A 26,596-nucleotide genomic window follows, 5' to 3' on the forward strand; every position below is an offset into this window, starting at 1 on the left:
TAGATTATCAAGTGTTGAAGTATTAAGTGGTTTTTTGATCCATGTTCCTAACATTTTAGATTTAAATCTTTGCAGTCATGCGCGTTGTGCCAGAACTTATTAAACGACGAAATATTTACCTATCATAAGTTGCCAAAATGTTTAAAAGATAGTTATGTACGTCGATCAGAGGCATTTTTTATCTCTAAGTTTTATCTCTACTCTCTAGGTTATCAATTAATATTTGGTTTTCAACAGTTGTATTCTGCAGAATTCGTTGATACGTGAATAATGTGATAGGATTGGAAATATAAATAATATAATTTTATAAATATAATTAATTTGTCGAACTAGAATATTAGATTTTACTGATTTTATTATGTTTATAACGAGTTCAGTATCTATAACTAACCGAATCTATCCTTTGATTAATGTGAGAAAATGTTTTTAATTTCGGTGTTCTTAACATGGTTTAACAGCTATATTATTTCAGGACCAGTTAAGATGTTCATGTGTAAAATATTCATCGCAATTAACTGAAAAACAAGCACAACTTATGAAGAAGAAGTTGCCTCAAAAACGTCCAATTAATGGCGTGAAACACATAATATTGGTAGCATCCGGTAAAGGAGGTGTTGGCAAATCAACTACTGCCGGTAAGCTATTGTATCATTGTTTCATGCTGAAAACTTGACAGTGTATGTTATGTTATACTTAAATAATGAAGATAAATGTATATTTTACAGTAAATCTAGCAACAGCTTTAAAGTGTATAGCACCTAACAAAGATGTTGGATTATTGGATGCTGATGTATTCGGTCCATCTATACCATTAATGATGAATTTACACGAAACCCCTTTAATTAATAATGGTAAGATTGCTATTCCTTGTACATAAATTAAATACATTATAAAATATTCAATTTTGTTAATAATTTTATTTATAAATTATAGATAACCTTATGGTACCTCTCATTAACTATGGGGTTAAGTGGTAAATTATTAATTTCAAGTCCATTTATTTTTTGAAGTCTAATTTTATTTTATTATTATAGCATGTCAATGGGTAACTTGATAACTGATCGATCAGCAGCCATATGGAGAGGACTTATGGTTATGGGAGCTATTGATAAATTAATAAGAGGTGTTTCCTGGGACCATACAGATTATTTAATAGTAGATACACCTCCAGGAACAGGAGATACACATTTATCACTTGCTCAAAATCTTCCAATAAGTGGTAATTGAAAAAACTATATGAGGTTAGATATTTATTGAACATGTGCAAATTGTTGCCCATTTAAAATGCCAATTCTATGTTATTAAAACTTAGTTTAGTTTGTCATTTAATATTCAATGTAATGATGTTCAATACTTAAAAATTTTCATCACTCTTGAATGTCTAAATACCTGTATAAGCACCCTCTAAATGTAAATTTTTTTAAATGCTTCCTCAGTGCTCGCTTACGTTGTAGTACTTAGTTATAGTAAAAATTGCCAGTCTCGACTATTGTTTAGGCTCCTCGTCGTTCAACCAGTTACACCAATTGTCATTTTTACCTAATCCAACCTACGATAAATCAGATAAATACGTCATCCGGTGGTTTTTGATATAGCTACATATAAACTAACTTCACCCAGAAAAAAAACCAATCAATTGATATGAATTGGTGTAATTCAATTTTGGTCTAATTTAATAACTAGTTCAGATAGTACCATACACCAGTATGTAATTTACAGAAAAATCTTTTACTTACTTTAAATTATATGTGATATCAATTTCAATTACAATTTTAAGAAAATTAGTAATAAATACTATTGCATTAAATATTTTAAAACATTTAATTTTATAGTACTATAAGGTATAACCAGGGCTCAAAACTTAAGTACTTAAAATCATTAAAAAAAGCTCTGAAAAACATCATTATAAGCACTCAAATAAGCATTTAAAAAACTTAAATTTTTGCAAAAAACTAAAAAATTCTAACTAAAAAATCAAACGAAATAAAAATAAATCTTTAACTTTATATTATAAAATAAATTAAATTTCTTTTTCGAGAGTTTAAGGATTTTACGGATTTTCTGAAATATGAAATGTAAATGACATTTATAAATAGTTGAAAACATTATAAAAACGTAGAAATACTGGTCAAATAAGCAAAAATAATCAGAAAAACTGGAAATAAGCATCTTTTTCTAATATTGTTGAAACAAGTTAAAAAAAAGCACTTTCAAACTTGATAATTAAATGTATTATAACATGACATACAATTCCATAGCACTATGCGTCTATGCTACATTTTAAGTCAATCCATAAAAATAAGCAAATGCTTTCCGAGCTTTGGTTATAAGTTATAACAAATAGAAAACATTTTTAAACAAAAATTACCTTTGTAAATCTCAAAATCTTTTCTTAAAAATGTTCAATAAAAAAAATTTAGAGCAGCTCGACATAAAATAAAACTATATTGCCTTATAAGTTCGACCTAATCACATACAATGATCAGAAATGATCAAAAATCGGTTGAAAAGTTTTGGAGTGCACTGAGAACACACCCATCATGCATAAAATGTTTATATATTATATATATTCAAAATTATGAATTTCAGGTGTTTTAATTGTTACTACTGGTCAAAAAGCTGCTCTTGATGTGACTAGGAGAGGTATAACAATGTTTAAAAAGTTAAACATTCCTATATTGGGAATAGTACAAAATATGAGTACCATGAAATGTTTGAAATGTTCTCATGAAAATTATATTTTTGGAGATAGTGTTCAAGAGTTAGCTTCACAAGAAAGTATTTAATGGTTTTATTTGTTAACTTGATCAATAGTAATAATTAATATTCTTTTCAGAAATAGATACATTGTTTTCTATACCTTTGGACCCTGTTATAACTAATGGTTGTGATTCTGGTCAGCCCATTGTCATCACTCATCCGGAATCCTCACAAGTAATTTTAATTAGAACATTTTTTTTTTAATTATTGAATATCTTTTTATTAGAAATGCATATTTTATTTTGTATTTTAATTTTTAGGTAGAAACTTACAAAAATTTAGCAGAATATTTGATAAATTTTTTGGATACTACCAATAATAAGTGATTGATATCTTTCTTTAAAATTTCTTACTACATCTGATGAACATTAATATTATTTTATTGTGTTTAAGTTATTGTTCAAGTAAATAAATATATAAAATACATAGTAAGCTAGAATTTAGTTATATGTATTAATATTATAAATATTAAGATAATTTAAGACATTTTAGTCCAACATACTAAACATAAAAGAAAACAATTAAACACACGCCTACACCTCCTTCGTCCATTACCATCTTCAATGAGTTTAAAAAACAAAATAATAACATACAATACGATTATTACCTTTCTCTGGTTTTATGGTATCCAAATCTGAGGCCAAGCAATGATGCATTTGGTATTGTGCAAACAAGTACACAGTATAAGTACACTATTCGGTGGATTATATTTAAGAAAAAATTGTGTTACTTAAATAGTTTAAGGTGACCTATCCTTCATAATAATGTTATAATCTTACTGATAAAATGTCCTATTTTCTTTTTATCAATACCCACCCACATTTAAGGTGTCGTCTGAGCAGCGCATGGACTCTATGTTACATGCCATTGCAATTATATCCATATTTATTTATAGTGTAGATAGTACAAAATATGGATTATACACATTACACATCTTATAGTTAATACAGTTATAGATGTAAATATGTAGGTAATTGCAAATTTCACCTTACCTTAATAATCTGGGTTCAGTAGTGTGGTTCCTATGAGTTATGGTAGACTTTTTTTCAGGGTGGAGTGGAAAAATGAAAAAGCAAGCCTGAGCAAATTAATGATAATTGGTAACTGAATTAATTTGATGGAAAACATTTTAAAAAGTTGACAGTTATCCTAATTTTTTTTTACTCAGTTGAGTTAAAAGTTATATGAACATTTTCAATTAACTTAAATTTAGTTAATATTATTAATTTTTTTTTTTTGTAGGATCATTATGTATACCCATGCAGTAATATGGTTTAAAATAATAAAAATCATAAATATTATTGAACATAAAAATAGGCAATAGCCAATAGCTTTTCTATACAATATACATGGAAATATAGAATTAAATTATTAAATACTGATGAATATAATTATATGGTACTAAGTACCAAAAGCATACAGGATGTGTTGATGCATATGAGCATAATCCAATTAGTTTTAATTTAAAAATAACTTATTGAGGATGAAAACATTTTATAATACGTTCTGGAGAATTTTACATTTTTGATTTGTTTCTATATCAATATAATAATTTAATATTATATTATTTATTACTTATTATTGTTGTTATTATAGTATACCCGTATGCCGAAGTATGATAATATGGTATATATTTATATTTATACAATACACCTATATATTATAATGTATATATGGGCATATAGCTATACCTAAATGTGATTAAATAATTTTCATGTAGTTACCTAATTAATTTTTCCCTAAGAACTCTGGTCAATGAAGAAAAAATAGATTTAACTATATTTCTAGTTTCCTGTTCTTGGAAATGGTTATGTAATATGTATTATCAATAGTAATTGTATTTTTATTAATTATCTTAACTCGACTTGAATTTTATTAAAAGTAACTCAGTATTTATTAAGTTTATTCCAATGAATATAAGATAGGTTAAAATGTTAAATTTATTAAATTAACTTTAACTTTTTAACTAATTTATGACCAGGCTTGGGAAAAAGTCTAGTAAGGAATAGCAAAAAAAAAAAATGAGTGGGTAATTCGTGGATGTCGCTCTGCTGTACAGTAGGCTACTGTAATGGATGGGATTAAATTTGAATGCAATGATAGGTATCATTGTATACGAAAAACGATTCTGAACGGAGATGATTTGTCAGTTTAGGATATATTATATTTTAATATTGTCATATATTCTATTTTGAAATAAATATTTTATTTTTCAATTAAGTCGCATTTTGCATAAGGCATAGTTAATCAATTAGCGTAGTTATCATAATTCATAATACCTTATATTATCATAGATATACGAATACCTGGTTTGAGGATAAATTATTATCATTACGCGATTTCATAAAAATTTAAAACTCAAACGCTCAAAACATTTTTCCTATAATGACACTTCAAATTTTTTCTATAGCTATTTGAAGCAAAACTTATGGAAAACTTGGTGTTAAATTGTATAACCTTAGATATAAATACAAACAATATTATGAATTTTGAACTACAAAATAATTTGCAAATATTCATGGTTTTGACGAATTTTTGTCAATATTTGAAATTCAAATGCTAATAAAAATTTAATTTGAATTTCCGGTGGACATTTTTTTTGTGATAAAGATTGAAAAACTTGTAAGGAGCCTTGTATTAAATTTTCAAATCTTAGGTATAAAAGGAAAATTTTTTATGAATTTCTAGAATAAAATAATTTACGAATTTTCGTGATTTTTACGTATGTTGTCAAAATTAAAATTTGAATGCATGTAAAAAAAAAATGTGGCTATATATTTCTTTTATTTTTCAACTGCTATTGCAAAACTATATTATGAGCCTTGTATTAAATTCTCAAATCTTAGAATTAAAAAGAAAAACTTTTATGAATTTCTATCTAAGATACCTAATTTTAACATTGCCGTATTTTTTATGTATTTAATCAAATTTTGAACTGTAAATTCTTATAAAAAAAATTTGTGACTATGTATTCTTATAATTTTTTAATCACTATAATAATAACTTATGAGGAATTTTGTATTAAATTTTTAAGTATTTTGATATGGCCAAAAAAATTTTATCGACACTTCCAAAAAAAATTTTCAGACAAATTGAAAATTTCAGTCGTCTATAAATATCTCAAAAAAAGTCAAAATATTTTGAAAATTAAATCATGTAAAGAAAATGACAATCTAAATAACTGATAAAATTTTCACGTATCTACGACATATACTTTTTGAATAATAACAAATGTTTAAAATCATTTGAGGATAAATCGTTATCGTTACGCTATTTCGTAAAAATTTAAAATTCAAACGCACTTAAAATTTTTCCTTTAATGATGCTTCGAGTTTTCTCTATAGCTACTTGAAGGAAAACTTATGGAAAACTTAGTGTTGTATTTTTAATCCTTAGTTATAAACGCAAAAATTTTTATGATTTTTCAACTTCAAAATTACTTGCAAATTTTCGCGTTTTCGACAGATTTCGTAAAATTTTGAACTATAAACGCTTATTAAAAAAAATCGTGACTTCGTTCGGAATCTAAAATAGTAATTAACCTAAAATAAAATTAAGTGTTTGAAAAATGTTAAACATTTACCTCAAATGAATAATAATACTATAGAAGTACAATAATGTACTTTGGTAGGTATCTACTATTAGCTTGGAGGTAATAACTTTTATTAAACTTTAATTGTAATTTATCCTAAGTAGATAATATTAATTGTTTGTATTGTGTTGTACCTAATAATGAAATACCTACCTAACAAAAATATCCAAATATTATAAGTAGATTTAAATTTTTTATTCTTAACATATTTAAAACTAGGAGAGGAAATAAAAAAAGTTTTATTATTTGGCGAGACTTTAATGTGAAAAATAAATTAGGTAAAACATAATTGCATTAATAAAATTCACAAGCATAAGCAATTTAATAAATATAAATATAATCATCTCTTTCTATTCTTAAGTAATAAAATAAATAAATAATAATAAAATGAAAAAAAAACATATGTTAGTAGTAATTAGATTCATTGATGGTTAACATTTAAATGTCAAACAAAAATAAATCACATCAAATAAAAATTCACTCTCAATTAAAATTTAGACACTTAAATAAAAATAGAATATTTTAATGACATAACATTTCAAATGCAAATTATTAATAAATTGCTCACATGATTTAGTCTTAAGCTAAATAGTTAAGTATTTATAATTAAATCTATTATAAAAAATCTCTGATGTAGCGTGCAGTATAGTATTATGGTTTAATTTTGGAAAAGTGTTTTAGTAAACTCTATGTAATCTAGAGCCCCAGTGATTGGCCGTTCAGTTTTTGTATCCACAAATGGTTTCATACGAGCAACACAATAATCAGCCATATCCTTGGTAAGATTCTATGAATAAATACAAATCCATATTAATACAACCATAAAATATTGTGTAACATAAAGTAAGTGATACTATTAAGTATAAAATATCTAAAGCCATGGTGATGAGTATATATTGATACTTACAGCATATAATTCTTCTTTTGTAACATATGGTCGATCACCAGCTGTGATTGCTCTGAATGCATTCTCAATTTCTTCTGAACTTTGTACATTTTCTGTCTCTTTGCTGATCATGAATGCCATATACTCCTGAAGAGATACATAGCCATCTCGATTTGGATCTACTACATCTGAAAAAAAATTAATTAAATACCAGCATAAACAACAATTTAACAAATAACATACCAAGTATTGCTTCAAATTCAGGGTCAGGCTGTCCTTCTTCTACCATAGGTAAATCATAACCCAAAGCCCTGAGACAAGATTTGAATTCGGTTTTATCAAGACGCCCAGAACGATCCTTGTCAAAGTGTTTAAACATCATTGAGAATTCTTTCAAAGCATCTTCGCTGACACCTGATTGGTTTCTAGCCTGAATTTGTTGTTCTAGGTTGTGTTGCATTCGCATACCTAATTGATCTAATTGATCCCATTGCTGAGCCAAACCAACTGTACTATGTTCAGTGTACCTAATCATAGATTGATTAATATTAGTAAATTTTTTGTACAAAGGATTGGTTAGAATTTTTTACCTATTGTCCAATATTAGATGCTCTTCAAGAATAGCCCCAAGGTCTTCAATTTTCTTTAAATCAGAACGACGGGAACGGACTTCAGTTGCTTTACGCTATTAGATAATTTAATTGAGTAAATAAAACATATTATTTATTTTAAATATTAAAACATTACTTTAATGGCTTCCAGTTGTTGTTCTAACGAACCAGATCCTTCCATCATTGATGTTCTATAATGGGAATAAAAATACATTGATAAGTCTTAAAATCAATGGTATCAACTAATACAGTAATATATATTGAATTAATTATACCTGGTTTCAGTTAACCATTGATGGAAAGTGTTGGCATGTTTAGCAAATTCTTTTCTAAGGGTATCATTTTCATCTTGTCTCTGGGCTTCTTTGGTTAATTCAATATCTCGTTCCTTAATGATTTTTTGTAGGTTGCGCCAAGTGTCTTCTAAAGCTTCCATGGTGAACCATGTGTATGGATTGGGGCCTACATTAAAACTCTTAATCTGATGATCAAGAGCAGCTAATGCTTCAAAATCTGACTGAGCAGATGTCAATGATGCCTATAATCAATAAAAATTTACTTAGATAGTAACTGTTAAGTTCAGTTTTTTCACAAATCATTTATTTACTTGGAATTGTGCATGTGCTTCACGAAGTGCTCTGATTTCTTCTATGGAATTACAACGCACAGGGTCTGTTAAATCTTCTTCAGCGTTTTCAAACCAAGAGTTAAATGCAGAAGCTTTTTTAGCAAAAGTCAAGTACAGTTCTTCAATTTGTCGGAATTGGTTTTGCATACGTAATAATTGCTGTTTACGACCATCAGAATCTCCCAATAATTTTTGCCATCTAAAAAAATGTTAAATAGTGTTAATATTAAATCAAACAAATAAACTTTAATATAATAAAATAATACCTGTCAATCACATCAGCATGTCTTTTTAATATAGCTTCTGATTGATTATGATTAGCAGTAATCAATTGATCCTTTAGAGCAGTGATGTTTTGTATTCCTTCATGTTCAAACGCATGAAGACCTAAATATATATTTTATTTTAATATTACTTACATTGATTGATTTTAAAAATAAATAGAATCAATTGTATCCTTACCAGCATCAAACGTTTCTTGTTTAGTAAGTAAAGTTTGAACAGTGGATAAATCTCTACCATACTCTTCTGATCTGACATGAGTTTCCTTATCAGCAATCCATGATTCAACAACATCTGCTTTCCACATAAATTGTAAATAAGCAGAATTATCCATCAACTTAGATTTGCGTTTAGCAGCCAATGCAGATAAATTGTCCAACTTAATCTATTAATGTAACAAAATTTTATCGAACCATTTCTAAAAATAGTTTTCAAGTTAGTTAATAACTTTTCTTGACTTTTCTAAATACCTGTAGTTGTTGGCAACGCTGTAATATGCTATCTGCATGATGGTTCTTTGAATCTGCAAGGTCAATACCACCATGGCTTATTTGTTCACAACGGTCACGATGAACAGCAAAATCGGTTTCAAATGCATCATGTTTTTTCAAGAGACCTTGTACAGCTGCCATGGTATCACCAAAATCTTCCACAGATAATAATTGATGTTTTTCACTGAAATAAAAGAATAGATTGAATGATTGACAAACAATATAAATATAAAAATTATAATTAATGCATTATGCAACATAGGTAACTTAAAAATGTTATATTAATTAACCTGATCCATGCTTCTTCTTCTTCAACTTTGGCCAAAAATTGTTGATAAGTTAAAGACTCATCTAATTTTTTTCCTCGGTTTGAAGCCATTTGTTTCAGCTCATCCCAAGCTTGATTTAATAATTTCAAACGCTTAAAAAACAAAAACAAATTGTCAACAAAATGATTAAAAAAAAAATTAAAAAGCTTACCTGTTCAATTTCTGGAACCCCAAGGTTAGAAACATCCATTAATTTTTCTCCAGCTTCTTGAACTGATTGTATAGCAGGTTCATGTGATGCTAATTCTGCTTCAAGTCGCTTATGTTTCTTTTTGAGATTTTGAACACCAGTTAAATCACGACCATAATCATCAGATCCAACCAAAAGTTTTTTCTCCCTATTAACAATAACAAATAAATACATATCATAATAAAACATAATTAATATAACATGCAACTTACTTTATCCATGATTCTTCATCAGCAATATCTCTGAAAAACTGATGTAAAGTGTTAGCTTCATTTAAACGAGCTTGGCGATGGGCTGCCAAATTTCTAATTCGTTCATATCTTTCATTGATAGAACTACGACGTTCCTGAATACTTCCTGCTTCAAATTGGCCACTTTCGATTAATGAATCGGCTTGACCATTCATATCTGATTAAATAAAAAAAATTAATTACTATTATTTAATGAGTAGATATAATGACATTTTATTCAAATAAATATACTAAATTCTAAATTTAATATAAGTATTATTTAACAATATTATACTAAATTAACCTCTAATACGATCTTCATGGGCCTGAATATCAGCTTCAACAAGTTGATGTTTTTTAATCAAATTTTGAACAGATGCCAAATCTTTTCCAGAGTCTTCAGATGTTAACAATGATTCAACTTCACCCAACCAGAAATCTAAATCTTTAACAGCAGCAATATAGGTACGCTGTTTGTTTGCTTCTTTAAGTTTTAATGATTTCTCAGTTGTTTTTTGAGTCAAATATTCCCATTGATCAGCAATAGATCCTAATCTTGACTAAATTAAAAACATATATCTTCATAAATATGAAAAATGCATTTAATAGTATAATTAGTACCTGAACAGCTTCATCGGATCCAGCACACTGATGTTTATCAATCAAATTCTGTCCCATGCCTAAAACACTTTGAATTCGGTCTGCATTAGCAGCTAATTCTGCTTCAAATGCTTGATGTTTTTGATGTTTAGATTGTATATTTGCTGGGTCTTTGTAACTTTCCTCTGTAGCCAGTTGAAGTTTCTCCGCAATCCAATTCTCAATTTCATCAGCATCTCTACTAAACTGCTGTAATGTCTGTGACTCGCCTAATTTTGATCTTTTTTCAATTAAAGCTTCTTTCAAATGACGCCATCTATTCAAAACTTGTTGTCTCTTTTCATCAATTGGAGTTGCAGCATAATGCTGTGCAGCCATTAATTGATCAGCTAGTGTTTGTAAAGCAGCAATTTTCTCTTCCTAAAAGTTTATAAATGTAATATTAAAACAATGAAAATATTTGTTTTAAAAACAACCATACATGTGCATTAATAGCTTTATCAAAATCTTCATGTTTTTTAATAAGAGCTTCAACATTATCTCCCTTAGAATCAACTTCTTCAGATGCAAGGAATGCTTCTCTAGCTGACATCCAATTTTCAGCCTGTTCACAATCTCTGTAGAATAGTTGCAGTTCCAAGCATTGATCTAATTGCATCCGGCGGTTTATCCACGCTCTGTGTATAAAATTTAATGTTAATGGAGTATGTACATTTGTATTCTAATATGAAAACTCACTCTTCTAACTCTTGTCTAGCTTCAGTCATGCTTTCAATTTTTTCTTGTATTTCAACACTGGCATAATGTCCAGATTGTAAAAGTTGCTGTCCAAACATTTCAAATGTTTGGAAAGTACCAGTACGAGCATCAATTTCTGTACGATGTTCCTAAAACATAAAATGTATATATAAAAAAGTTAATAATAATCTTAATCTAAATAGTGAATAAGTGTAACAGAATAAAATATTAATTTTTTAGTTATACTAAAATGATTGATATATCATTTGTAAAATGTTATTGATATTTATTACTAATATTAATTTTAAAAAATGTCTAAAATATATATTTTAAGTGAAAATATCATTGGTGTATTTTATTAGTAAACAATTCTTATTATTTATTGATTGTAACATTATAAGTAATAACACTGTAATAAAAAAATAAGTTATAGAGTTATATATAACTACAAACTTAAAACAATAAGCTTAATTTATTTTAATTACTAGGCCCAGATAATTGCAAAACTTTTTCTTTAAGGTGAAATTGTACTAATCTTTGATAAACTCTTGATAAAATGCACATAAATTCTCCCTAATTTTCTATTTGATTTAATCTTTAATCACAATAATTAACAATAGGATACACTTTGTCATTCGATATTTAAATTTATGAAACTTCTATCACTGAATATGTAATAAGTATTAGTTATATTCATTGGTTACTGGTACAACTTGTATCAGAGCTGAATACTGTCATAATCATAGTGTCAAATAATAATGTATAATTGATTCGATAATCTATTTCTTTTTCTTTTTTGTTCATCAATTGATCGAATAACAAATATCATAGTGTAGTTGTACATACAATAATAAAGCGCACTTAATAACATTTACAGTTGTACAATATTGTGTTAAGAATTGTATTTTGATAAGCTTATCAATTGTATTATACAAATTGTTTCCAAATATAAATAAATATTTAGTTCAGTGGTTCAAAAAATCAATGTTTTAAGTTAAAACTAAAAATAGAAAAATATTTGAGTATTATATATTCATAAGAATCTGGGCACTATAATTTTATTACTAAATACTAAAACAGAATTGAGAACAAATTTTTAGAATATGAAAAACCAAACATAGAAATATATTTAATAGTGTCAGTGAAGTGCAAACTTTAAATGACAAATACACAATAATCAATACTTCATTTTATACCTGAGCTATACCATAACGATAGTCTATTTCAGCTCTCAAACTCTACAAAAACGATAGAACATAAATAAAAAATAATTATGCTTTAATTAATACTGTGGATATTTTAAGCATAAACTCAATATTGGTATCTAATTATTTAGTTATTTCAAAAAGTTTATTTTACCTGATGACGTTCCAATAATGCTTCAGCACCTGTGACATCTGATGCTAATTCATCACTAGAGACCAAACCCATCATTGAATTAATCCAAGACATTAAATCACGATAGTCAGACAAAAATCTCTGCAAATCATATGAATCTAAAAGTTTTTCTTTTCTCGAATTAGCTTTTGCAGTTAATTGAGTCCATTCTTCATTAATTTCTCTTTGCTTCATGTAAGTATTATCACGAGATTCAGGATGTGTGTTCATTAAGCGATTAGCAGTTTCATCTAATTGGCGGATCTAATACAAAAAATTAGGTTTACATTTGATTTTAAGTACATTTTTATTTGGTAATACAATATATATATATATATATATGTATATATATTTCTAACCTTATCTTGTAATGCGGCCAAATCACGTTCTAATCCTTCATGTTTACGTTGTAAAGCTTGAACACTTCTTAGATCTTTACCAAGATCATCATTATTAAGAGCATCATCTTTTTCACGGATCCAATCACGTGTTTCATCAACATCTCTATGAAATCTCTGTACTTCGTGTGCTGATCCTAATTGTGTAGCTCGAGCTTGAGTAAGTTGTTGAAGGGATGTCCACTTTTCATTCAAATCCTATTTAATATCATTCAGGATAAGAATCAACAAATAAATATGTGGACTAACATTTTGAATATACCAATTTAAATATTCAAATAATATAATAATTAGCAATGATTTACTGTTAAGTGTTTATATATTATATCACACAGTATGGTTATAAATAAATATAAACTAGTTTATGACAAAATTAATTATTTTTAAAGTGAAACTAAAAACAAACAACGATAGATACTTGAAATTTTCACCAAATGTTTATAATAGAATTTTCTCTACATAAAAATTGATAGAAATTCATCTAAATTTTATTTTTATATCTGAGATTTGAAAATGTGACAGGTACAACATTTCTTATAAGTTTTTCTATCTATAATAAAAAAAGGGTTATCAGAATGCCATATTTTTTTATAGACATGAGTTTTAATGAAATTAAATATTTAATCGAAGAATAAACATATTAGTTACTATGTTGTTAATCAAATTATTTTAAGCATATCTATATTGAATATTTCAGTACATTTTTAAAAATAACCCTAACTGTCAACTAAAGCATTGTCCAGTTGAAACATTTAGTGTTACCATAATTAATTAAACCATATTCAGACTGTATTTAGCTTATTGGTAATTACAACATGAAAAAAATTATAAAAGACCAAGATTCACAGCAACGAATAGATAGTAAATATAATTTTAGCGGCAATAGGAATAATTAATTCTAACATACCTGAATTTGAGTATTAATTTTCAATGCGGCTTCTGTTTGGCCTAAACTCATTAACTGCATTGCTATTTCGTTCATTTCAGCTAATCGTACTTCATTTGCTTTCAAATCAGATTGAAAATCATCAAATTTCTTTTGCATGACTTCCACTTGTTCTAAATCTTCTCCAACATCTTGTACTTGAGCATGATTTTCCTTAAATATTTAACATAATTTAATAATTATACAAACACTTAATAGTAGTTAAAACTGAAACTAACTTTATCTTTGATCCATGTGGCTAATTCAGCAGCTTCTCTAACTAGTACATATGCTTTAACAGTTTCGGCAAGTTTAGTTTGTCGTTCTTTAGCTAGATTTAGGAGTCTTGTATATTGGGCTTCAATTTGTGCTTGTCTAGCTGCAATAGATCCACCAGTAGCCAAATGTTGTTGAGATGCGCTCAGACCAGAAACTTCAAGTCGTTTAACATAAGGAGCAGGGACAAATCCTTGACGATCGTTTACTTCCACTTTCCACCATTCCTAAAATATTGAACATTCATAATAATTAATAGCATAAAACCAAACAATAATTGGCTAAAAATGGGTACATTATCAAATATTAAAAATATAAAAATCTTTTAGGTAAATCATAATATGATATATATAATAATTAAAAATACATACTTTGTTATTAGAGTTAAGGAGAATTAAAACATCTCCTTTCTTCATGGAAACTTCTCTTGGTGACTTTTCAGTATAGTCAAACAAAGCCATTACACATTCCTTTCCACTAACATCTACTACAGGAGTTTCTTGTTGCTAAAACAATGAAATAAAAATATATTTATCATATCAAAAAATCTAAAAACGATATAATAAAAAGTTTTAAGGATTGAACATAGTACTGTTTTTCCTTACCTTGCACGCAGCAGCTTGTTCTGAAAGGGATCCAACTGTAGTTTTAAATGCTTCTAAATCTGACAACAATGCTTCGTGCTTTTTTAATAAAGCTTCAGAAGAATCTTCATCTCTTCCATAATCTTGACTTAATACCATTGGTTCTTTTTCTTTAACCCAAGATTCAGCTTCATTAGCGTCAGCAAAGTACTGATGCGCTTGAAGAGAATCTTCTAAATCTTGTTTGCGCTGAAAATAATATTATATTATAAAGAAAAACTATTTCATACTTAAAATATTTCAGTGTGATAAGAAAATAATAAATTTGGATACTATACACTTTAAAATACTCATAAATAATAACTAAATCAAATTAGTAATTACAATAATTAATTCATACCTGATATGCTTTTTCTTTCAGATGATTCCAATGTTTATTGAGATTTGCTAAACGTTGTTTAATGTCTTCTGAAGCAAAATGTTTAGTATCAATCATTTGTTGTCCAGCTTGAGTGACAGCAGCAATACGGGATTCGTGATTGTTGATTTCAGCCACAACAGCTTGATGTTTCTTCATTAAATTTTGTACACCAATTAAGTCACGACCTATTCAAATAATTAACCTTATTAATTTTATTATTTCATTCACTGTTTTAAATATGAAATTATAAATATTATAAACTTATTACAAAATTAATAACAACACATTTACCTCGATTTGTTGATGCGGCTACAGGTTCTTTTTCACGAATCCAAGCTTCTTCATCTTCAACATCCCTAAACAGCTGTTGTGCTAAAAGTGAATCTGCCAAACGCTGTCTACGTGTTTCCATTGGTTTTTTTAGTGATGAATAACGGTCACATAATAGAACCTAATAAGAAAACAAAATATAATAAGAATATTATTTGTCAGAAAAATCACAAAATTGAGAATTTTACTTGTTTTGCATGAATATTGTCGGCATCAAAATGACCTCCATCAACAAACTGATCAGCTGTTATCTTTACACCTTCGATTCTATCTTGATGTGAAGCAACATCAGCTTCCAACAAAGTATGTTTCTTTTGAAGATTTTGTACACTAGTTAAATCCTTAAGAAAACAAATACATATTAATCATAGTATAAAAATAAACTATTTACAATACAAAAACTTAAAAATAACTTAATATAACAGATGAGAGTATTACAAGTAATATATTACTTTTCCATAATCTTCACTTAATAATTGTCCTTCAACTTCTGATAACCAAAGCTCTATATCTTCAACAGTACGATTAAATTGCTGTTGTTGAGCAGCTTCGCGTAGTTTTGAACCTTTTTGTCCTGATGCAGTAACTAAATTCTCCCATAAATGAACAATTTCATCCATTCTAAGTTGAATACGACCTAAAAAAAGGAGTTATTTTGTAAATAAAAAAAACAAAAAACATTGCAAACATATGATTAACTTACTCAAAGCATAATGTTTAGATTCAATAAGAGCATGACCAGTAGAAGTAATTTCTTCCATGCGAGATTTGTTAGCGTTCAGTTCTTGTTCAAAGTTTTGGTGTTTTTGTACTTTTCCATTTAAATTGGTTGGATCCTAATAAGCAATAATATACATTATACTATATCTTATCTAAAATAATAAAACTTACAAGATAACTGTCATCATTAGCAAATTTTAATTTTTCATTAATCCATCCTTTAGTTTCATCACAATCCCTTTCAAATTGTTGAAGTCTATATGAATCTTCAAGAACACTACGTCTTTGCGATGATTTTGCAAGCAATGCTGTACGTCTCTCTAACAACTAAAATTTAATTTAATTAAGTAAAATATCATAAGGGAAAAAAAGTAGTTTTAATAATACAATTTTTATATTAGATAATTATTATTTACCATTTCACGGCGTTGTGCAACATCTTCAGTGGCATAATGTTGTCCTTCAATTAATTTTGTAGCAAATTCATCGAGAGCTTTAATTTTTTCTTCCTGAGCAGCTAGAGATTTTTCAAAATCTTCATGTTTTTTTATTAATGCTTCAACACTATCAAGAGAATCACCTAAATCCTCATTAGATAAGAACGCCTATAGAAAATAAAATGTACTTTAAAGTAAATGTAATTTTTTATCATGATTCATAGCATAGTTTATTTATATACTATATTAATTATTCATCTGATTGAGTTTATTTACTTCTTGTTTGGCCATCCATGTATCAGCTTGTTCAGTATCACGATAAAACAATTGCAAATCCATACATTGTTCATACAATATACGTCTTTCTTCCCATAAAGCTAACAATGAACTCTTTTCACTGATCAAATTACCTAAATTTTCACTCACTAATGTAGGAGCATTTTCACTTTTTAATATGTGTTCTCCAGATTCCAATGCAATCCGAAAACTATCTTCACGGGCATCAATTTCTCCCTACAAAAACATTAAGTATTAATTAAAAATTGAATTTGAAATTATGTTTATAGTTATTATTTATGTAGGTACCTTATGTTCTTGATGCCTTTCAAGTAAAGCTTCAGCACCAGCCACATCTTTTGCTAATTCATCTGAATATATTATTGCTTTCATATCATTAATCCAAGAAGTCAAATCGCGGAAATCTGCTAAGAAACGTTGAAGTAAATATGATTCATCTAATTTTTGTCGACGCTCTTGAGCTTTAGCAGTCAGACGTTCCCAATAAGCAACAATTTCTCCACGCTTATTTTGGATTTGTGAACTATGATCGGCGTGAATACCACATAAGCGATCTGCTTCTTGACCCAAAATTGAAACTTTATCTTCTAAAGCTGCTAAATCTCTTTCAACACCTTCATGTTTTCTCTAAAATAAGAAAAGGTCATATAATTATTGTTTATAAAATTAACTGTAAATAATTGAGAACTATAGATTAAAAATTTAAATACAATATTACTAAAATTATAAGAAAATGTTAAAAATCAAATAAAACAAAAAATAATGTATGCTTTGTACATCACAAAAGACATTGATATGTTACAGGTTTAACATTTTTATTGTATATCAACCTAAAGCTGGTCTCAAACTACACTATGTCATTTACATGTATTTATTTACAAGTAACATGTTACATAGAAGCCAAATATATTTAAATCTAAACAACATATTATGGTGTGAAACTGGCTGTATTATACCTACTACGGTCGACTCTCAATAATTCGAAACTTTTGGTAATTAGTAGTAAATGCTCGGTCCCTTGATAATCACGCGATAATTCGAATAAACCAATAAATTTAAGTACACTCGGTAATTCGAAATTAAATTTCGGAAAACTGGAGACTAACATGTGACAAAGTAAATTCACCAAATTAAAAAAATTATGAAAAAATGAAACAAAATTCAATGAAGTAAAATACCATTACAGATTTTTTCAAAAAATAATAATATTTTACTATAATAATTTAATTTACATAGTAAAATTATTAGGTATATAATTTAATTTACAATTTAAAAGCAATATATAAATCTAATATGTGCCACCTGATTTTCTGGAATAATTAATAATTACCTATTTACAAAACTAAAACAGACTAATTCGAAGTTTTTCAACAGTCCCATCAAATTTGAATTACCGAAAATCTACTGTATTTAAAATAATGTAACAATATTAATTATATTTTTATAACAAACCTGAAGTGTTTGTACACTAGCTAAATCTCTTCCATAGTCTTCTGAAGACAATATACCATCTTTTTCAGATATCCAAGCTACAGTTTCATCAGCATCACGGTTAAAACGTTGTATCTCATGAGCTCCAAATAATCGTTCTTGTCTCATTAAAGTTAATTGTTTAAGCCGAGTCCATGCTTCATTTAAGTCCTAAGTACATATATTCAATTTTGTATACAAAAACAACATATAAACATATAAAATATAAACAGGGATATTGTTTACTTACCTCTTTTTTTTTCAAAATTATTTCTCTTTCAGGATGTCCTTCCAAAACTAATTTGGACGCTAAATCATTTACTTCAGTTACACGATATTCTTGTGATGTCATATCTTTTTGAAATTCATCAAATTTACGTTGCAATACTTCCACATGTTCTAGATCGGCACCAAACTCATCAGTAGTGACAAAAGTTTCCTAGACATCATACCAGGTATAATTAATAAAAAAGTTAATCTTGTGTTTTTTTAAATAAACTCAAATTTAGTATTTACCTTATCATTAATCCAAAACATAACCTCATCACATTGTCTTAAAAATTGAACTAAAACCAAAGCTTGCTGTAATTTTACACCCTTTTCAGCCAATTTTGACAAAAGTAAATCCCAATCTTTATGTAATTGCTCTAAAATTATTTGTAATTTATCATTAATTCCTATATACATTAGTATTCTTATAAAAGTATTCAAAATTAGTTGGAGTTATCTATAAGTATTTATAACACATCTATAATATTCCTAATGACAATAATTCATAATGGCTAGGTGAGGCGCTGTCGTACGCTCAATCTGCGGCAACGCACTGAGCGTACGTACCGGCCGCAGTTGCTAGCTCCTGGATGGGTGACCACCCGGGATTTTTAGCAACATATCCTTGCCACATATACACAAACACGTGTTACAACCCTACCAACTCAAGAACCTACAAACAAATATACAAAAATAACTCCTACCGTAACACTCCCACACCCAATGGCCCATGTTGCCGCGGGTTCCCCTCAAAAAAAAATAAAATAATAATTCATAGGTTATGCTACAAAAATACAAGAGATTTCTTATGAATTTAATTGTTTAATATAACATCAAGTGATTCTAATTTGAAAGATGTTTCATACAAAAATATGTCAATACACATATAATTACCAAGTCTTTGACGTATTTCTGATGATGCAAAATGATTTTGATTAATCATTCCCATTCCAGTGTTATCCAAAACTACGATCGCATTACTATGTGCAGCAACTTCAGCTTCAAATGCTTGATGTTTTTGAATTTTAGCCTAAAAAATTAAGTTAGTTACATTTACTGTCAGTATAAAAATAAATTAAGTAATAATAACCTGCAAGTTTGTAGGATCTTTATAACTTTCATCTGATGCAGCTTGTGTTTTTTCAAGTATCCATGATTCAAGTTCATCTGCATCTCTTTTAAAATACTGCAATAACACACAAATTAAAATTTCTCAAAATAATTTTAAAGTTAAGAGTTCAATTTTAAATTACTTGAAATCTTCTGGAATCTTCAAGTTTTTCCCTCTTTAAACGAGCTTCCGCCTTGAATTCGTTATAGCGATCAAGAACTTGAAAACGACGATTTTGGATATCCTCAGCAGATTCAAGGATTTTCACCTCTTTTGGAATCAAGGGATCCATTTTGAAAATATCTTAATGAAAAAATATTGGTATTTAAATTTTATTAAAATAATCTATTTCAAATTTCAAATCAATGAAAACAATAAACAAATTAATGTGATAAGAAATTATTGATATTTATTTAAAGATTTGATAAATATAGTAAATTGTTATGGTTATTTAAAATGGTTATGAATGAAAACTTGTAGAAATTGGGTAAGTTAACCTGTTAATTGATTGTAGTTATTTATTTATTGTTAATTAATATATCTTGTGATAACTGATATCAGATAAAGTGTAGTGTAAAAAGTAATAACACAATATTAATTCTTCAATTAAAATGTATTATGATTTCAATTTTAATTATTTCATCTGTTAATAAGTATAAACAATAATAATATACACAATAAAAAAATAATTTATAACAATAAACTACCTTGATGATAACCTAATTAATTTCAGTATAATTTATTTAAAATAAGTAACCTACTGTCCTACCATCAAAATATTCATTATAATTGAAGTTTTTTGTTTTTAAATATTTGTTACCAGATCAAGAATCCATAGGTAGGTATATTTATTGTATTTATCATAATTAAAATAATTTAGTAATTTAACCGCCAAAAATAACCAAATTTAGATGAACAGTTAATAGTCTTATTTTATTTTATTATCACAAGGTCAAATTTATAAAGCATAATAAAAACGTTGAAACAAAAATACCTAGTTTTTTATTATAACATTAGATGTAGGTATTATCGTTTAGTTTTTATTTTAAATTTTGATAAAAAAAATTCTATCTTAATAATCGTTGTTTTAGCTTGTCTATAATTTTTAATATTGATGATGGATATTTTAATATTTTTAGGTTTTTTTTGGTGCATGTACCTACCAGGTTTGAAAAACAAAAAAATCCTCAGTATTACATCTAGTCTTCTAAAATAATCATCATTACATAATGGGATACGTATAAACTAGATAATTAATGTATAACTATATAAGTCTTACATAATAATACTTGATAATATGTATAAACAATTAATTTGTTGTTTATATTATATTTGATAGATGATTGATTACAGTTAAATACTTTGTCATACAACTTAACAATTAAGTAGAATTCTCAAAGGGTAGGTAACTTTTAGCAAATAAGATGTTAGGTAAGTATGCTAAGTAACAAATTGTTGTAGGTATTAAATTATATATTTGAGAACCTATGATTTTAAAGTCTTATAAAATGATATTTAGGTACTTACCTAATGAAAAACTAATTCAATTTAACCTTACCTATATTTTGGATCAATGCTAATAAATAAAAAATAAAACACCACTTACTAAGCTCGAAATCTGTAATATTCAATTCCACATAATATAGTCTCTTAAGGACATGATTAGGTTTTAAAAATAGTAACAACTTAACCTCACAGAGTCATGCATTACAAAACTACTACTGATGTCATATTGTTAATTTACAAAAATACAAATCCTATTAACGAAATTAGATGGATTAACCTAACCTACAGTTAGTGGGCAGTAGTAGAAACTATAGAACAAGTACTATATAGAATGATGACTAATAAAGTAATAAACTACCATTAAAAAGATATTAATTGTCTACAAAATAGGAATGTCAATGATATAATTTATTATAGTAGGTACCTATATACATATTATATACGAAGACAATATTGGGGAGTACCTAATAGTAGGTCAAATACGATTTGGACTTCCAGATCGGGACATAAATTACGACCAAGACCCTTGATCGTGCGGATGTCAGACCCCCAGGCCCATTTAAAATGAAAAATGAGAAAAATTCTCAGTATATATTATAATCACCAAGCTGGGTGTGGCAAGATAAAAAGCGACACGGCTTCAGCGGGATCGATTACGCGAAAGCATAAAACGTCAAATTACCTCGTTCGCTCGGCACCAATTACGAGTATGATTTGGGTTTATTTTTCTTTCATACACGAATTGTCATTTCTCGATAAACGTACGGCCACTTATTGACTTATTGACGCACTGTACGGTTAATTGCCTTATTATAACTGTTGATACGAGCACAAACGCACCAATACAAGAGGAACGAAAAACAACAAACGGATCCCGTTCAATTAACTCGAAACTTCGTCACCGACGGAATTGGATCGATGGACGTTCGGGGTGCCGGAGGGAGGGGGCAGCCGCCGCCCGTCTGACAGGCCCCCCTCCAGAGTTAGAATTACGTTTAATGGTACAGGCCGAGAATATCGCAACCAGTGTTACCGCGTTAGAGACAGGAGTGGCTAAAAAAATAAATGCCCGGCTTGCTAGTTCAAACTTGATAGTGTTATATTTTTGTTTTTTATTGAGTTATTAATTATTAATTATTATTTTGTTTGAGGGTATGTACGTATGTTTTATGTTTCAATAATCAGCTTGTTATTTGAAAATTAGAGGTTCGATAAGAAACGTATTAGTCCCTGCACTTCTGCTGAATATCACGATTTAAATATTCGTACATAATATTGTTATCCTTATAGACTTAATAATTTCCTACAAAATGGCGCGTAATGTGTTTTGTGGTATCGCTTTCACGGCACCGATTGTGTTATTTTTATGTTATCAGAACATAACAATCAACATTATTAACTTTTTTTTTACTAATATTACTAATTATTAATTTAAATATTTTTAGACATTCATATGAATTTTATAGTGAAGATTTTTAAAATATTCCAAATTTAACAAGTGAACAAAATGAGCAATCAAAGTTCAGCGGCTAAAGTAAACCATTGTTTTTATTCTGTATTATGATATATTACAATTAAATACCTACTCAATAATTCATATTATGTTTAGGTCGGTGAGATTTTCAGTGCTGCTGGTACTGCATTCAGTAGATTAGGGGAACTAACATTGACATTGCAACCCACAAATGATACTCCAACACCCAACAGGTATAACATAAAATTATATTATTTGTTTGTATCATTTATGGTGGTTATTTTTGCATTTGATTACTTTAGCAAATGGACTGATGACGATATAGAAATGTTACAAAGTGCTGTAAAGAAATTCACAGATGACCTAGCTATTATCTGCGACCAAATCAAACAGCGAACAGTGTAATTATTTTATATTATTAATCATTAATTACCTAAGGTCTTTCAAAATGTTTTGTTATAATTCAGAGGCTCTTAATGCTAAGGAATATTTTATTAGTTATTAAAAACTCAATGCATTTTTAAATTAACTTTTAATTGTAAATAGTTTTGAATTTATATTAAAATACATACGTAAAATAAATAAATTGATCTTTATTTTCCTGTCTTCCAATTCATTGATTAAACTTTCCAGATCACAAATACATACAACTCTCAAAAGAAAATCCTATGAAAATCGAGCACTCAATCCGGCTGCATTGACAAGAACACCAATGTCTTTAACATCACCAATATCAACAAATATACTTAGTACAAAATGTAACTCTGCTGATGTGACATTAAACATGTTGAATGCACCTCAAGAACATAATTCTGGTTCAGATGATATTCCTAGTGAAAATAACCGACACAGCTTCAATTGTGGTGTTGATATTGAATAGCTAAGATCAAATTCTAAATAAATTTACCTGAAATACCAATAATTGACTTTAATTAAAAAGTTGTGTTATGTTATCAATTACTTGATGGTTACTCATTTAATGGTCTCTTTTTTCTCCATATTAGAAAAATATCTATATTAAGTACTTCCTTTTTATCTTTATTTTTTTATTTTTATATGTTTGTTTTTCATTTTTATTTCCGTTTTTTTTTAATGTATTATCATGACATAAGAACAAAATGAAATACTTAATAAATATTTATTGCATTCCTAAATTAGCAATGATAAGTATTGATTTTTTATTGTACTACAATCCAATATGAAGAATTTAGGTAGGTACTCAATTAAGTTAAATTTTAGTCAAATTATATGAATAAAATGTATATTTGATTTTTTTTTTTTTTTAAATTGATAAAAGTGTATTTATAAATTTGTCTAAAATCTAAATTATTCTAAATGTATGTAATTATAATTTATAATATGTAGTGAAATTATTGTTTATAATGTTAATAAGTTTTTGTTTGTATAATATTATATAATAATTAATAAGTAATTAATAAAATTTAAAACAGTATTTATTTAATTTAATTCTAATGTATTTTAATTTATTTATATAATTGTTTCAATACACCAGGTATTTTCACAATATTATAAAGTTAATTAATTAAGGTTTACAAATAAGTTTACGGATACATTTTAGCTTGATTATGAGTCTAGATAGTCCTCTTCATGAACTTCAACTGCTTCAAGTAAAACATCTTGTGGTAGCCATGGCTTAAGTCTGCGGTTTTTGGTTCTTTTACCAATATTGAAGTGAAGGGCACCTTCTATTGTTTTTAATTTCCAATGAAATTGTTCATTGATCCATGTGGTCAGGTATGGTATTCCAGTGTCATTGTAAAGTTGTGTGTTTCACATGTACCATGGGGCTTTAAGAGCTATTCTGAGAAATTTGTTTTGTATCATTTGTAATTTGTAATTTTTGTTTAGGATGAAGCTGCCTATACTGGGCATCCATATATAATTAATGGTCTAATTATTGATATGTATATTAGAAGTGAGCATTTAATCTAAAGTGTTGAATTGTAATTTATTAGGGGGTACCTATAAAATTTTCAATTGTGTATAGGCTTAGTTTAATTTTTATTTATATGCATTTTCTATGTTAATTTTTTATCAATGTAAACTCCGTGATATTTAATTGATTGATCTTTATTATTCCATAATATAGGCTGATTTTTGATTTTTAATTAAATTGGATTTACCAATCTTAACCCAATTAAGTGCAAGTTTCCATTTTGTAAACCAGTCTGAAATTCGGTCTAAAGAAATTTGTAGATCTGTTATTGAGTTTTCAAGGTTAGGTAAACCTAACCTATCAGAAATATTTAATGAAGTAGTTCGATTCAATTTGATTTGATTTCAAACTTGCCCGATCCATAAATAGATAGTCGTATCGTCTGCTAAGAGAATGATGTTTGTTTGAGGTTACTGAGGAGTGTCAGAAACGATCAAACGCAGATACCTATTAAGTAATATGGAACCAAATTTGAGGCCTTGAAGGGCTTGAAGTCAGATGCATTGTTATTTATTTTGATGGAAAACTGTTTGTTTGATAGATATTATTTTTTTATGTTGAATAGTAATTAAAATTTATAACTTGTAGCTTTATAGGAGACCTCTGTGTCACATTTTATCAAACGCCTTTGAAATATCTATAAAATATCTGGTATTATGGCAGTGCAGAGTACTTTTCAAACCCAAGACTTATTTACTCGGTTATCTGAAAAGTTGTGAGACAGTCGAATGGTTCTATATAAAACCAAATATCCGCGATGTTTAAGTAATCTGAATTTTAAAATATTTTTGATAGTAATAACAAATTAGCAGAGCCGTAGCTAGGCACTGGCAAGAGGACTCTTATCAGATGTACAATTATTATACGAAAAGCGTAATTTTATCTAGTGGTAGCCTCAATTCAAGTATTATAATTTAGAAAAAAATATTAAATAAAGGGCAAAAGCGCTTATTTTTTAAAAATAATGAGCATTTTATAGTAGGTAGTAGAAAAAAAATTGGATGAGGAGATTGCAAATTTGGTTTTCTGCCAGAGATAGTACTTGCTACGGTCCTGCTATAATAAGTATTATATATTTATACGAATAAATAAAATTAACAATATAATTCATAAATGTATGCAAAATTGAATTGTTTTTTGGAAAATTACAGACAAAACATATTGTAGACATAATGACATTTGTAATCTAAGTAAATATTTAGATTTACGATGATGGCTACGATTTGCTTGCAGAACGAGCAACACGTTTGGTTTTTGCTTACCGGGTGCCGTACTTATGCGTCGTCTCATTTTCAATAATTTTACTATCATCAAAAATGCTTAACACGCAGACAGGACATTGGTGAATGTTCACATAATATAATTAAGTAGGCAACTCGTGCAACGACTTACCAGTGGTTCTCGTAAACAGCCATGGTCGTAGATGTGCTGATGCAGGTATGCACAAATGCATAATGCAATGACCGAGTTAATCAGTTTATGTAAATTAATTAATAACTCCGTCACGAGTGATAAAATTGCAAGAAGGATAAAAATTACTACATTTAAAAATGACGTACTGTTATATTGGAAGCTAAAAGCCTAAAAGTTCACATTTAAAAATATCTACCATTTTTAATCCTGTAGTATATTAAACGATGTTAACGAAGCTGCAATACCTATACAAAAAACAACAAAAACGCAATTAGTGTCGTTATTCAAAATGT

The 26,596-nt window shown here is 27.8% G+C and overlaps 3 protein-coding genes across 5 annotated transcripts; 2 read left to right on the top strand and 1 right to left on the bottom strand.

Moving 5' to 3' along the window:
* The first annotated feature begins 230 nt into the window (after positions 1-230).
* Nubpl (NUBP iron-sulfur cluster assembly factor, mitochondrial) lies at positions 231-3,199 on the top strand. The gene is made up of 8 exons (XM_015516032.2): positions 231-412; positions 473-635; positions 726-851; positions 934-973; positions 1,035-1,219; positions 2,590-2,778; positions 2,837-2,934; positions 3,021-3,199. Exons 1-8 carry the CDS (start codon positions 359-361, stop codon positions 3,084-3,086), a joined length of 921 nt encoding a protein of 306 aa, XP_015371518.2. The 5' UTR covers positions 231-358; the 3' UTR covers positions 3,087-3,199.
* Positions 3,200-6,589: 3,390 nt separating this feature from the next.
* On the bottom strand, positions 6,590-22,363 carry alpha-Spec (alpha spectrin). Of its 2 annotated transcripts, XM_015516036.2 has the most exons (40): positions 22,142-22,363; positions 20,096-20,256; positions 19,933-20,028; positions 19,737-19,872; positions 19,089-19,219; positions 18,823-19,011; positions 18,555-18,743; positions 17,391-17,729; positions 17,082-17,318; positions 16,785-16,973; positions 16,540-16,695; positions 16,352-16,484; positions 16,101-16,285; positions 15,837-15,989; positions 15,610-15,769; positions 15,298-15,503; positions 14,919-15,146; positions 14,685-14,819; positions 14,277-14,540; positions 14,020-14,211; positions 13,074-13,310; positions 12,697-12,978; positions 12,534-12,575; positions 11,338-11,486; positions 11,081-11,276; positions 10,621-11,019; positions 10,304-10,559; positions 9,982-10,177; positions 9,731-9,917; positions 9,541-9,671; positions 9,230-9,434; positions 8,940-9,144; positions 8,744-8,864; positions 8,457-8,676; positions 8,125-8,387; positions 7,986-8,040; positions 7,829-7,923; positions 7,482-7,765; positions 7,260-7,426; positions 6,590-7,139 (listed from the first exon to the last, which is right to left on the bottom strand). In XM_015516036.2, exons 2-40 carry the CDS (start codon positions 20,243-20,245, stop codon positions 7,011-7,013), a joined length of 7,287 nt encoding a protein of 2,428 aa, XP_015371522.2. In that variant the 5' UTR covers positions 20,246-20,256; positions 22,142-22,363; the 3' UTR covers positions 6,590-7,010. The 2 variants fall into 2 exon arrangements, with proteins under 2 accessions (XP_015371522.2, XP_089082541.1); XM_089226415.1 differs by lacking the exon at positions 12,534-12,575 and having other exon boundaries at positions 22,142-22,362.
* Positions 22,364-22,502: 139 nt separating this feature from the next.
* Positions 22,503-23,890, top strand: LOC107167130 (BPTF-associated chromatin complex component 1). Of its 2 annotated transcripts, XM_015516035.2 has the most exons (5): positions 22,503-22,611; positions 22,905-22,993; positions 23,069-23,166; positions 23,236-23,334; positions 23,567-23,890. In XM_015516035.2, exons 2-5 carry the CDS (start codon positions 22,967-22,969, stop codon positions 23,811-23,813), a joined length of 471 nt encoding a protein of 156 aa, XP_015371521.1. In that variant the 5' UTR covers positions 22,503-22,611; positions 22,905-22,966; the 3' UTR covers positions 23,814-23,890. The 2 variants fall into 2 exon arrangements, with proteins under 2 accessions (XP_015371521.1, XP_015371520.1); XM_015516034.2 differs by lacking the exon at positions 22,503-22,611 and having other exon boundaries at positions 22,618-22,993.
* The last annotated feature ends 2,706 nt before the right edge of the window (positions 23,891-26,596 follow it).

This window comes from Diuraphis noxia, unplaced genomic scaffold (assembly GCF_037042655.1).
Source record: "Diuraphis noxia isolate RWA-SAM2 unplaced genomic scaffold, SU_Dnox_SAM2 contig0004, whole genome shotgun sequence".
In the NCBI taxonomy this organism is placed as follows: domain Eukaryota; kingdom Metazoa; phylum Arthropoda; class Insecta; order Hemiptera; family Aphididae; genus Diuraphis; species Diuraphis noxia.

Bases quoted from the DNA above. Each gene is read 5' to 3' on its own strand.
- Nubpl (XM_015516032.2), top strand. From the start codon at position 359: ATGTTTATAACGAGTTCAGTATCTATAACTAACCGAATCTATCCTTTG. The intron at 636-725 runs GTAAGCTATTGT...TATATTTTACAG, and splicing joins TGGCAAATCAACTACTGCCG to TAAATCTAGCAACAGCTTTA. The intron at 2,935-3,020 runs GTAATTTTAATT...TTTAATTTTTAG, and splicing joins CTCATCCGGAATCCTCACAA to GTAGAAACTTACAAAAATTT.
- LOC107167130 (XM_015516035.2), top strand. From the start codon at position 22,967: ATGAGCAATCAAAGTTCAGCGGCTAAA. The intron at 23,167-23,235 runs GTATAACATAAA...TGATTACTTTAG, and splicing joins GATACTCCAACACCCAACAG to CAAATGGACTGATGACGATA. The intron at 23,335-23,566 runs GTAATTATTTTA...TAAACTTTCCAG, and splicing joins CAAATCAAACAGCGAACAGT to ATCACAAATACATACAACTC.
- alpha-Spec (XM_015516036.2), bottom strand. From the start codon at position 20,245: ATGGATCCCTTGATTCCAAAAGAGGTGAAAATCCTTGAATCTGCTGAG. The intron at 11,020-11,080 runs GTATGGTTGTTT...ATAAACTTTTAG, and splicing joins ATAAAGCTATTAATGCACAT to GAAGAGAAAATTGCTGCTTT. The intron at 8,388-8,456 runs GTAAATAAATGA...TATTGATTATAG, and splicing joins AAGCACATGCACAATTCCAA to GCATCATTGACATCTGCTCA.